The sequence below is a fragment of the Carcharodon carcharias genome, chromosome 31 (genome assembly GCF_017639515.1).
Source record: "Carcharodon carcharias isolate sCarCar2 chromosome 31, sCarCar2.pri, whole genome shotgun sequence".
In the NCBI taxonomy this organism is placed as follows: domain Eukaryota; kingdom Metazoa; phylum Chordata; class Chondrichthyes; order Lamniformes; family Lamnidae; genus Carcharodon; species Carcharodon carcharias.
Window position 1 is genome coordinate 20,198,847 of NC_054497.1, and position 13,240 is coordinate 20,212,086.

The 13,240-nt window shown below is 44.9% G+C and overlaps 1 protein-coding gene across 1 annotated transcript in view; it reads right to left on the minus strand.

Annotated features, from left to right (window-relative positions):
- Positions 1-2,018: 2,018 nt before the first annotated feature.
- The window catches only part of dmc1 (DNA meiotic recombinase 1), an 81,026-nt gene continuing 69,804 nt past the window's right edge, over positions 2,019-13,240 (minus strand). The window contains exon 14 of the mRNA XM_041177897.1: positions 2,019-2,088. Within this exon, the coding sequence (XP_041033831.1) occupies positions 2,019-2,088 (70 nt within the window). The remainder of the gene's footprint in view (positions 2,089-13,240) is intronic.

Below are 13,240 nucleotides of genomic sequence, written 5' to 3' on the forward strand. Positions count from 1 at the left end.
TGTCACAGGCAATAGAAAACAGTGGGATGTCAATTATGTAAAATTACAGGTTTTCAACATCACAGGAGAATACAATATCTTGTGAGGGTTATAATACAATATGTCAGAGTTGAGAAGGATGCGTTATATCTGATGAGTTGAGAAGGATGTGTTATTTCTGATTTATATTTTATAACGTGTACACTAACAAACACATTAACAAATTATCCAGTACTGTTTCCTCACTCAAAAATTCACTATTCATCTTAATGCACTGTCCACAAGAGATTCAGCAACTCTATATTTTGAAAACAGTAATTTACCCATACTCTTTCTGGCTCTGCTTTGGGAAACATCATCTGTCAGGAAAGAAAACTTTGAGCTCCAACAGGCCTTGTCACCTTCTTTCTTTGACTTAAGGGAAACCAAAAGGTTCCCAGACATTGCATTGTGCTGTATATTTGCCATACATCTTGGTGATGCAGAAAGATCATTTAGAGCATGCTCCTCCAGTCGAGAGAAAACAATCCCACAAACAACAAAAGCAGCATGGCATTCGCAGGGCATGCAGGAATTGGTTCTGTTACATACAAGAGCAGCTTTTTTTGTTAGAGCTCTGTTATTTGTACGACTAGCGTCTAAGCTGAAAAAAATGCAAGAACAAACCCTGTTTAGGGGATAGTGAATTGGAGGTAAAATTATGAAAGGTATCTACATTATAGCATGGACACAGAAGAATGTTTTCTCTTGTGGGGAAGAGCATAACTAGAAACCATCAAAAATAAGATAGTCACCAAGAAATCCAATCAGGAATTCAGAAGAAACCTTTTTACCCAACAGTGATGAGAATGCGGAACCACAGGGAGCGATTGATGTGAATAGCATAGATGCATTTAAGGGGAAGCTAGACAAGCATATGAGAGAGAAGGGAGTAGAGAATCACAATGATAGATTTAGAGGAGGTGAGAGCTCCTGAGAATAACAGTCTGTGAGCAAATTAAAGCACTATAATCCAAAGGATTGAATAAATTTAAAATAATGTTCATATACTTTGTGATTATCTGATCATCTGAACCCTGAGATTCTCAGCTATTAGTTATTTTAAATAATACATACCAGCATGTCTAATTGCATGGCATACAGTACTGAGTAGGATTCTGACATTGAGGGAGTATATAACAGCCACTTGAAAGTTGATAGGTGGTGCTCCACTACAGGACTCAATTTTGTAGCAGATGCAGGTTTGCATAATATATACAACACGCATACTAATGGATTGCTTACTGCATTACATAGCACTACTGAGAATGTGAAAGGAGAAGTTTTAAAGGAAATAACTGACACAGGAAATGTGTGCTTTCATAAGAATTTTAATATATATATAGCTCTATGACAAATAGTATTAAATATTTATTGCTATGTCCATGTAAATAATGGAAATTGTCTTTATAAGTCCTAGGACCTCTTTCCAGTGGTGATGCTGTATGGCCTCAGTTTCCTCAGCCTGCACTGCATCCAACAGCCACTTCTCCACTTCGCAAAGTGCACTATGTTTTACTTTTCAGCGATAAATTATATCAAATCAAAGTAGATATTTTAAAAATTAAGTCAGAAGGTACGAGTTTAATTTGGGAACCGAAGTCTATCTTCATGCCCTGGACCAATTAACCTCATCCTCTAACTGCAGTGTACTCACCATGTGCAACACCACACAACGTGAGTGTTATAAGATATTTTTCTCATGTTCTCTGTCACTGGGGTTCAGTTCCACAGTCATTGGGAGTCCCTAGGCATCTCGCCAAAGTGGCCAACCTATGAAAGCCTAGGAGGTGAATATTGGCAGGATATCATAACACACATTGTTATACAGTTCTGTCACAGTTACTTTTCCCAACAATCCAACAATATTTTCAATCTTTTAATTTTCTACACTTTTTAAATCAACAAGAATCTCTGAGCTTCTCCATGTCTAAAACAACTGTCTCATAATAAGTACTCAGGAAAATTTAAAACTTCTGCTCATCTCCATTCAAGATATCTCACTCCTTTGCATCGCTAATTCCTCCAGCAGTGATGGCAAATGTAGCTTCGTTCTCTGGTAAGTCTGGGCTGAGAGCAAGGAAAACAAAATCTTTTAAGTTAACGACAAGGCCAAAACAAGGTAACATTGATTCCATATAAGTTACAGCATAGAAACAGGCCATTCAGCTCAACTGGTCTATGTCAGCTTTTGCTTCATACAACCCTCCTCCCACCCTTTTTCATCTCATCCTATCAGTCATGTCATGTGTGATCTGCCTGAAGGCAGGTCCTTGCCTCAGTGGCTACTGATGCTTCACCCTAAGCTATTTTCCTGGTGGTTTTTGTCAATGGTGGTTATTCAATCAGTATATCCTATTCTTATCCAGCTCCCCCTTAAATGCATCTATGCTATTGGCCTCATCTACTCCTTGTAATGTCAACTAAAGAATGTTGCAATATATTGCACACCCAGTGATGAGCTGCAGATCTGTATCTGTAATTCCTAATAGGCTGAATTTTCTGGCTGGCGATGGGGCGGAGCGGGCACAGGCGGACCTGATCACCGCCCGCGATTGGGTCCACACCGTCATTTTATGTGGGCGGGCTAATTAAAGCCTGCCCAGTGTGAATTGTGGCTCCCGAAGACAGCAGGAGTGGGCCGACGGCAGTGGGTTTGCAATGACTGCCAGGTCCAATGGCGACCTGGCGGCCTACTTTAAAAAGTTGCAGCCTTTCCAAGGCTGCGAATTATGACCAGTGAAAGTCTTCCCAGAGCGCTGCTGGTGAGCAGGCCAGGCAGGAGGGTAGGGCAGGGGGGCACTGTGCCCCTCATTTTACCGATGTTTGCCTTGCTGCTCTCCTCAAGGAGGTGGCAGCACAGCGGGAGGAGGAGGCTCCCTCCACACGACCAAATGATCCTGGGAGGAGGTGGCGGAGGTGGTGAGCTCCCACAACATGGTGCAGCGCACCTGGGTCCAGTGTTGCAAGCACTTCAATGACCAGCTGCGCTCTGGAAGGGTGAGTACCATGTTGACATTGGTCACTTAACCTAACAGGTAGGCTTTCCACCCCAGTGCCAGTTCCCCACCCCCCCCAAAGTCTGAGTGTAGTGACTGCATGAATCATTGATGGTATATGTCCTTCATTGGGTAGGCCAGCAGATATTGCCCATGCCAAGGTCACCCTGAGAGGGTGATGAAGAGATGGGTTCTGCCCCCGCAGCAAGTGGTACACTGTGACCCACATGACTGTTTTGGGGGCAACCTGGAGGAGCTGCACCCAGGTGTAGTGCTGGAACTCCAGGGCATGTCAAAGTCAGGGTAATGACATGCTGGGAGGGAAGCTTCAAGGTGGCATGGCATCGATTGATCTGCTATCCTCTCCACATGTTTGCGCCTCCTTGCTATGGAAGGTTAGACCGTGTGGTGCCTGATGTGATGTAGGCAGCATTTGGCCAAGGGGGTGGTGGTGGGGGGGGAGACAGGCCTAGCATCTTTGTGTGAGTGTTTGACAGCAGCAGGGTGAGGAGGCACTGGAGCCCTGCAATGTACCATTCTGGTTGGGGTGGGCCATCTGTGAAGAGAGTCCAGGTACAATTAGCAATAATCAATGCTCTTCTCCCCTTTTTAGGAGAAGAATGCACATAATGCCGCCAAGTGGGTGAGGACTGGCAGCAAGCTGGCACAGTTAGCGTTTCTAGCAGGAGCCCTAGATTCGGAGAGGCGCCATGCGCCCAAGTCCACTGGCGTCAGTCAGGCTGGGGTGCCACGGTCAGGTATGTTTGCCCAACAGTGAAGTCACCAGCAGCTATGGCAGTGCTGAATGTTTAGTGATTGAAGTTTGCAACATGGTTTGACCATTGCTTATGGAAGGGTATGTGCATAATGATCTGGGGGACAGGGATACACATTAATACACACAGCCGAATGTTTAATTTTTAAAATTCTTTCATGGGTTGTGGACATCACAAGCAAGGCCAGCATTTGTTGCCCATCCCTAACTGTCCTTGAGAAGGTGGTGGTGAGTCGTCTTCTTGAACTAATGCAGTCCATGTGGTGTAGGTACACCACAGTGCTGCTATGAAGGGAGTTCCAGGACTTTGACACATCAGCAGTGAAGGGAAGGTGATACAGTTCCAAGTCAGGATGATGTGGGGCTTGGAGGGGAACTTGCAGGTGGTGGTGCCCTTGTCTTTTTAGGTCTTGGAGGTCACAGGAAGGTGCTATCAACGGAGCCTTGGTTAGTTGCTGCAGTGCATCTTGTACTATATATGGTACACACTGTTTAAGTGAGTGCATGCAGTGCCGATCAAGCAGGCTGCTCTGACCCAGGTGATGTCTTTCTTCTTAAGTGTTGGAGTCGCACTCATTCAGGCAAGCGGAGAGTATAAATCACACTCCTGACTTGTGCCTTGTAGATATGCACAGCCTTCGGGGAATCAGGAGATGTGTTACTCACTGCAGAATTCCCAGCATCTGACCTGTTCTTGTAGCCACAGTGTTTATATGGCTGGTCCAGTTCAGTTTCTGATCAAAAATAACCGCTGGATGTAGATAGCGGGGGATTCAGTGATGGTAGTACCATTGAATGTCAAAGAAAGATGCTTAGGTTCTCTCTTGTTGGAGATGGTCATTGCCTGGCACTTGTGTGACACAAACGTTACTTGCTACTTGTCAGCTCAAGCCTGAAGGTTGTCCAGGTCTTGCTGCACGTGGACACGGACTGCTTCAGTATCTGAGGAGTGGTGAATGGTGCTCAACCTTGTGCAATCATCAGCGAACATCCCCACTTCTGACATTACGATGGAGGGAAGGTCATTGAAGCAGCTGAAGATGGTTGGACTGAGGAACTCTTGCAGTAATATCCCGGGACTGAGACGATTGACATCCAACCACCACAACTACCTTCCTTTGTGCTAGGTATGACTCCAACCAGTGGAGAGTTTTCCCCCAGATTCCCATTGACTTCAATTTTATTAGGGCTCCTTGATACCACACTCAGTCAAATGCTGCCTTGATGTCAAGAGCAGTCGCTGTCATCCCACTTCTAGTGTTCAGTTCTTTTGTCCATGCTTGGACCATGGCTATAGAGATCAGAAGCTGAGTGGCTGTGCAGGAACCCAAACTGAGCATCAGTGACCAAGTTACAAACATATGAATTAGGAGCAGGAGTAGTCCACTCGGCCCCTCCAGCCTGCTCTGCCATTCAATAAGATCTTGGCTGATCTAATTTTAACCTCAACTTCACATTCCTGCCTACCCCTGATAACCTTTCATCCCCTTGCTTATCAAGAATCTATCTACTTTTGCCTTTAAGATATTTAAAGACTCTGTCTCAACCACCTTTAGGGGAAGAGAATTCCAAAGTCTCGCAACCCTCAGAGAAAAAACATAAAGTGACCCCTTATTTTTAAACAATGGACCTAGTACTAGATTCTCCCACAACAGGAAACATCCTTTCCAGATACAACCAAGGCCTTCAGGATCTTATATGTTTCATTGAAGTTGCTCTTGCTCTTCTAAATTCAAGCGGATACAAGCCTAGCCTGTCCAGCCTTTTCTCATAAGACAACCTGTCCAGGTATTAATCTAGTAAGCCTTCTCTGAACTGCTTCCAATGCATTTACATCTTTCCTTCAATAAGGAGACCAATATTGTACACAGTACTCCAGAAGCGGTCTCACCAAGGCCCTATATAACTGAAGCGTAACCTCCCTACTCTTATATTCAATTCCCCTTGCAATAAAGAATAACATTCTAATAGCTTTGCTAATTACTTGCTGCACCTGCAATACTAACCTTCTGCTATTCACGCACTAGGACACCCAGATCCCTCCGCATATCCGAGCTCTGCAATTTCTCACCATTTAGTTAATATGATGCTTTTTTACTCGTCCTGCCAAAATGGACACTTTCACCTTTTCCCACATTATACTTCATTTGCCAGGTCTTTGCCTACTCACCTAACCTATCTCTATCCTTTTGTAGCCTCCTTATGTCCTCTTCACAACTTACTTTCCTTCCTCTCTCTGTATCATCAGCAAATTTACCAACTATATGATCAATCCCTTCATCCAAATCATTTATATAAATTGTAGAAGAGTTAAGGCCCCAGCACTGATCCCTGTGGCACACCACCCATCACATCCTGCCAACCAGAAAATGACCCATTGATGCCTATTCTCTGTTACCTGTTAGAAAGCCAATCTATCCACGCCAATATCTTACCCCTTACACCATGAGTTTTTATTCTCTGCAATAATTTTTGATTGGGCACTTTATCAAAGGCCTTCTGAAAATCTAAATATAGTACATGCACCAGATCCCCTTTATCCACAGAACCTGTTATTTCATCAAAGAACTGCAATAAATTGGTTAAACATGATCTCCCTTCCACACAACTGTGTTAAGTGCCCTGTTATAACGTTTTTAATAATAGCTTCTAATATTTTCCCTATGACAGATGTTAAGGTAACTGGCCTATAGTTTCCTGCTTTCTGTCTCCCTTTTTGAATAAACGAGTGATATTAGCTATTTTCAAACCTGGAACCTTCCCTGAACCTAATGAATTTTGGAAAATTAAAACCAACATATCAACTATCTTACTAGCCACTTCTTTTAAAATAATAATATAAAAACAAAAAAATAAAAACAAAAAAACTGCGGATGCTGGAAATCCAAAACAAAAACAGAATTACCTGGAAAAACTCAGCAGGTCTGGCAGCAACGGCGGAGAAGAAAAGAGTTGACGTTTCGAGTCCTCATGACCCTTCGACAGAACTTGAGTTCGAGTCCAAGAAAGAGTTGAAATATAAGCTGGTTTAAGGTGTGTGTGTGGGGGGCGGAGAGATAGAGAGGGAGAGAGGTGGAGGGGGGGGGTGTGGTTGTAGGGACAAACAAGCAGTGATAGAAGCAGATCATCAAAAGATGTCAACGACAATAGTACAATGGAACACATAGGTGTTAAAGTTAAAGTTGGTGATATTATCTAAACGAATGTGCTAATTAAGAATGGATGGTAGGGCACTCAAGGTATAGCTCTAGTGGGGGGGGTTTTTTTATAATGGAAATAGGTGGGAAAAGGAAAATCTTTATAATTTATTGGAAAAAAAAGGAAGGGGGAAACAGAAAGGGGGTGGGGATGGGGGAGGGAGCTCACGACCTAAAGTTGTTGAATTCAATATTCAGTCCGGAAGGCTGTAAAGTCCCTAGTCGGAAGATGAGGTGTTGTTCCTCCAGTTTGCGTTGGGCTTCACTGGAACAATGCAGCAAGCCAAGGACAGACATGTGGGCAAGAGAGCAGGGTGGAGTGTTAAAATGGCAACATGGTATGAAATCCATCAGGACCCAAGGACTAGTCAACCCACAGTTCCAACAATTTGCTAAGTATCACTTCCCTGGTGATTGCAGATTTCTTGAGTTCCTCGCTCCCTTCCAATTTCTTACTTACAGGCATTTCTGCGATGTTACTTATACCTTCTACAGTGAAGACTGATGCAAAATACCTGTTCAATTCATCTGCCATCTCCTTATTTTCCATTGTTAACTCTCCAGACTCACTTTCTATAGGACCAATGCTCACCTTGTTAACTTTTCTTTTTAAAATACCTATAGAAACTCTTACTGTGGGCAGAACTTTTCACTCGTCGGGCAGACGCGCGGCCGACCCGAACCAGTGTAAAATAATGCTCGATGTTGTCAGGCGAGCGTCCCGACATCTTTGCACACTCACGCGATATTTCGGTCAGCAGTAATGAACGGGAGTCAGAGCCGCGTCCTCCATTAATTAAGAGGCCAGTTAAGGTCCTTGACAACCCAAGTGACGGCGACTTAACTTTGCCTGTGCGATGAGCATGGGCAACACGGTCAGGCGGGCAGCTCACAATTTGCAAAACCTCATCAATGGGCGGGACTAAAAGGGTCAGCAGCATTGTCATTGTGAATAGTTTTGGAGATAACTTGCTGTTAGTTGCTTATTGGTACTTGTCAGCTTAATTTCTGATTGGGGTTTCATTCTTAGCATTTCCATGCGTCATTTCAGGACTCATTGGTGTCTTCAAAGCCCCCTGAGGACTTGGACCATGTGGACCCTTCCAGGTATCAAACAGCCTTCCATTACCCTGGTTATGGGAATTGTGGTCTCTGCTGGAGGCACCTCCTCTGAGGAGGAAGAGAGGGGCAGAAGGGAGAGGAGGCCAGGTTTCCTAATGCAACTTCCAGGGGAGGGACCTGTGGGAGGAGAGGCACAGGCACAAGAGGCACAGGGCCAGCAGGAAGTCCAAGATGGAAGGGGCCACAGAACATGCCACTATTCTGTAGCCAGGGTTTACAGGCGGCAATGCAGCTACCTCAATATGTCTGTTGTGCAATGCCGAATGAGGCTTTGTCTCTCCAGGGAGACCGTGACCTCGATTTGTCAGATGATCGGGCCTGAGATCACCTCAGACTGTGTGAGTGGACACCCCATGCCAGTGGTTCTGAAGGTCACAGTTGCCCTCAACTTCTATGCCTCTGGCTCTTTCCAGGGGTCAGTGGGGGATATGTGTGGGGTCTCCCAATCAGCTGTCCACAGTTGTGTCAAGAGATATTGGTTGCAGGTGACCAAGACTGGGAACTCAATATTCAAGGGAGTTCAACATTCTGGAAGAATGGGCAAAAATGAAAAGAAGGTGGGGTAGCTTTGTTAATAAAGGAAGGTAACAGTGCAGGAGTGAGTAGTGATATAGGTGCAATAGATTATGACGTGGAATCAGTTTGGGTGGAAATAAGGAATAGCTAGGGGAAGAAGTCACGGGTGGGAGTCGTCTATAGGCCCCCAAAGAGTTGCCTCACTGTAGGACAAAGTATAAATTGGGAAATAATGGAGGCGTGTAAGAAGGGCGCTACAATTGACATGCTTGATTTTAATCTGCACAAAGATTGGACAAAGCAGATTGGCATGGGTAACATGGAAGACGAATTTGTAGAGTCAGGGATTACTTCTTAGAGCAATACATTGCAGAACCTCCCTAGGAACAGGCTATTTTAGATCTAGTAATGTGTAAAGAGATAGGATTAATAAGGGATCTCACAGGTAAGGATCCTCTGGGCGGTAGTGATCACAATATGGTAGAATTTCATATTCAATGTGAGGGCCAGCAACTCGGATATCAAACCAGTGTCCTCAACTTAAATATGGGCAATTACAGAGGTATGAAGAAAGAATTGTCTAAAGCAGGCTGGGAAATTAGACTAAGGGGAAGGTCAATGGATAAGCAGTGGCAGATATTTAAACAGATACCTCTTAACTCTCAGCAAAAATTTATCCCGGTCAAAAAGAAGGACTCAATGAGAAGGATGAACCACCCGTGATTAACAAAGGCGGTCAAGGAAAGTATCCAATCAAAAACTAAGGCATACAAAGCGGCGAAAATTAGTGGTAGGCCAGAGGATTGGGAATTTTTTTAGGAACCAACAACGGATGACTAAAAAGCTAATAAAGAGGGAGAAAATTAATTATGAAAATAATTGGCAAGAAATATAAAAACAAAGAGCTTCTATGGGTATAGAAAAAGAGAGTAGCTAAAATGAGCTTGGGACCCTTGGAGGATGCAACTGGAGAATTGATAACGGGGAACAGGGAAATGGCAGATAATTTAAACCAATATTTTGCATCAGTCTTCACAGTGGAGGCCACTATAAACATTCCAAAGAAATCAGATAAGCAAGGAGCTAATTGGAGGAAAGATCTTGTGACAGTCTCTATCTTGAGGGACAAAGTATTTGAGAAACTAATGGGACTGAAGGCAGACAAGTCACCAGGACCTGATGGCCTGTATCCTAGGGTTTTAAAGGAAGTGGCTGCAGATATAGTGGAGGCATTGGTCAAAATATTCCAGAACTCTCTGGATTCCAGGAGGGTCCCAGCGGATTGGAAAACCGCAAATGTGACGCCCTTGTTCAAGAAGGGAGGGAGACAAAAAGCAGGAAGCTATAGGCCAGTCAGTCTACATCTGCCTTTAGGAAAATGCTAGAGTCCGTTATTAAGGGAGAAATAACAGGACATTTAGAAAAGCTTAACACAATCAAACAGAGTCAACCTAGTTTTGTGAAAGGGAAATCACGTTTGACAAATTTGCTAGAGTTCTTTGAGGATCTAACAAGCAGAGTTGATAAAGGGGAACCAGTAGATGTAGTGGATTTGGATTTCCAGAAGGCGTTTGATAATGTGCCACATAAAAGGTTATTGCACAAGATAAGAGCTCATGGTATTGGGGGTAATGTATTAGCATGGAATGAGGATTGGTTAACACACAGAAGACAGAGAGTCAAGGTTAACAGGTCTTTTTCAGGTTGGAAAGACATAACTAGTGGAGTGCCACAAGGATCAGTCCTAGGGCCTCAATTATTTACTATCTGTATTAATGACTTGGAGGAGGGGGCAGAATGTAATGTATCCAAATTTGCTAATGATACCCTCCCACCTATTTTTGTATGTTGTGGTGAGGCCATAAGGAATCTGCAAGGGGACATAGATATGTTGAGTGAGTGGGCAAAAACTTGGCAGATGTAGTTTAATGTAGGAAAGTGCGATGTTATGCACTTTGGTAGGAAAAATCAAAAGGCAGACTATTATTTACATGGAGAGAGATTCCAAAAAAGTGCAGCACAGAAGGATCTGGGTGAACTGGTGCACGAAACACAAAAGGTTAGCATGCAGGTGCAGCAAGTAAATAAGAAGGCAAATGGAATTTTGGCCTGTATCGCTAGGGGGCTGGAATTTAAAAATGGGGAAGTCTTGTTACAACTGTACAGGGTTTTGGTGAGACCGCACCTGGGGTACTGTGTACAGATTTGGTCCCCATATTTAAGAAAGGATATATGGTCATTGGAGGAAGTTCAAAAGAGATTCAATAGGCTGATTCCTCGGATGAAGGGTTTGACTTATCAAAAATGGGTAAAATGGTTAGGCCTTTATTCATTAGTTTAGAAGAATGAGGGGTGATCCTAATGAAATGTACAAGAGTCTGAGGGGGCTTGACAGGCTAGCTTTTGAGAAGATGTTTCCACTAGTGGGGAAATCTCAAACTAGGGGACATAGTTACAGAATAAGGGGGCACTCATTTAAGACTGAGATGCAAAGGAATTTCTTCTCTCAGAGGGTAGTGAATGTCTGGAATTCTCTTCCTCAAAGAGTTGTGAAGGCTAGATCACTGAGTATTTAAAGAGAAGGTAGAAAAATTTTTAAAATATCGAGGAGTTGAGGGCTATGAGGAGCTGGCATGAAAGAGGGATTGAGGCCTGGGACAGATCAGCCATGATCTTATTGAATGATCCACTCCTGCTCCTATTTCTTATGTTCTAAGCTGGTGACAGAAGCTCTGTTCAGGCAGGTACTGACTTTCATGCATTTCCGTACGGATGAGGCCAGCCAGGCTGAGCGAGCCAGAGGCTTTGCAGCGATTGCTGGGTTTCCCTGTGTCCAGGGTGCCATTGACTGCACACATGTGGCCATCAAGGCGCCAGTGGATCAGCCGGGTGCCTTCGTTAACAGGAAGGGATTCCAATCCATAAACGTGCAGGTTGCAGATTCTGCAAGTCTGTGCAAGGTACCCAGGCAGCTCCCATGACATGTACAACCTGAGACATTCCCAGATGCCGAGGCTCTTCAATGCTGCAGCCCGACTGGATGGATGGCTGCTGGGTCACAAGGGCTAACCCTTGAAAGGGTGTCTCATGATACTCTGCCGCCACCCAAGAACAGAGGTGGAGCAGCGGTAAAACAGGAGCCGTGACTCCAAAAGGGTGGTGGTAGAGAAAACCATAGGTCTTCTGAAGATGCATTTCCAATGCCTGGACTGTTCAGGGGCGCACTGCAATACCCCTATTAGCAGTTGCATGCTGCATTCTCCACAATTTGGCACTGGCAAGGGGGTACCCACTGGAGAAAGAGCATGTTGACACAGTTGCACAGGCCACAGATGATGAGTCCAGTAGTGAATCAGAAGAGGAGCACGGTGAGGAGAGCGCTGAGAGCATGGAGCCAGAACTCGGTAACCTCCAGGGAAGCAGGGGCACCTTGATCCAACACTCCTTCAACTGGGCTGCCAAATAAGAGCTACAACCTCATGCCTGAGCTGCTGCAGCCACCCTGAATCACAAAAATGACCCTTTCCTTTGCCCCCAAGATACACTCAGTGCCTGTGCAATAAAGTTTCAAGCTACCCATGTCCAGCATTACATACTGGCCTACCCTGCACCTAAAAAACAAATGAAGCATACTCAGGCCAATAACACAAAAGCAAATGTAATTTAATGTTGGAACTTAATTGTTGAGCAGAACAATATCTGGTGCTGGAAGAGAAGGTAGAAAGATTTTTAAAATATCGGGGAATTGGGGGCTATGAGGAGCTGGCATGAAAAAGGGGTTGAGGCCTGGGGCAGATCAGCCATGATCTTATTGAATGGTGGGGCAGGTTTGAGGGGCCGAATGGCCCACTCCTGCTCCTATTTCTTATGTTCTAAGCTGGTGACAGAAGCTCTGTTCAGGCAGGTACTGACTTTCATGCATTTCCATATGGATGAGGCCAGCCAGGCTGAGCGAGCCAGAGGCTTTGCAATGATTGATCACACCATTGAAAAAAGTAAAACAAAAATGGGGGAACATAAGATCACCCGTGACCAGTCTCTCTTGTGCTTAAGATGCTTTACGTTTATGGGTGCTACATCTAGGTGCTCCCCCTTCACTGGCACCAACATTGGAGACAGCCTGCTGACCCTGCTGTCTTGTTGGCCTTGATGACCTTGGCGGTTGTTCTCTAGCCAGTGGATGTGATGGTCCTGCCTGGGTCTGAGCGGCCAGTGCCACGGCACCAACTAAGCATCACCTAGTCGCAACAGCCTCATTAGATGCCACTGTCACTGGCAGAGGGGCAGAGGAGCAGCTGCCATCATCCAGAGCATCCTGAGAGGACCCCGCAGAGATGACAAGCGGCTCATGTGCCAACGTGAGATCGCTGTGGATCTCCCTGCTCGCCATTGATGGATGGGCACCTAGCTGGGATATTGGGTGCCCCATCCATTTCACACACGGACACTGACCAGCTGAGGTCAGGGCCTGTGTGAAGGCTTGCAGGTCCGAATGCAACCCCAGGAACCCCTGATTCTGTTCCTGGAGTAGCCTCTCCATGAGAATCGTCACTCTCTCCATGGAGGATGCATCGAACTCAGCCATGAGGGTCAACGCAGTGCTCATGTTCCAC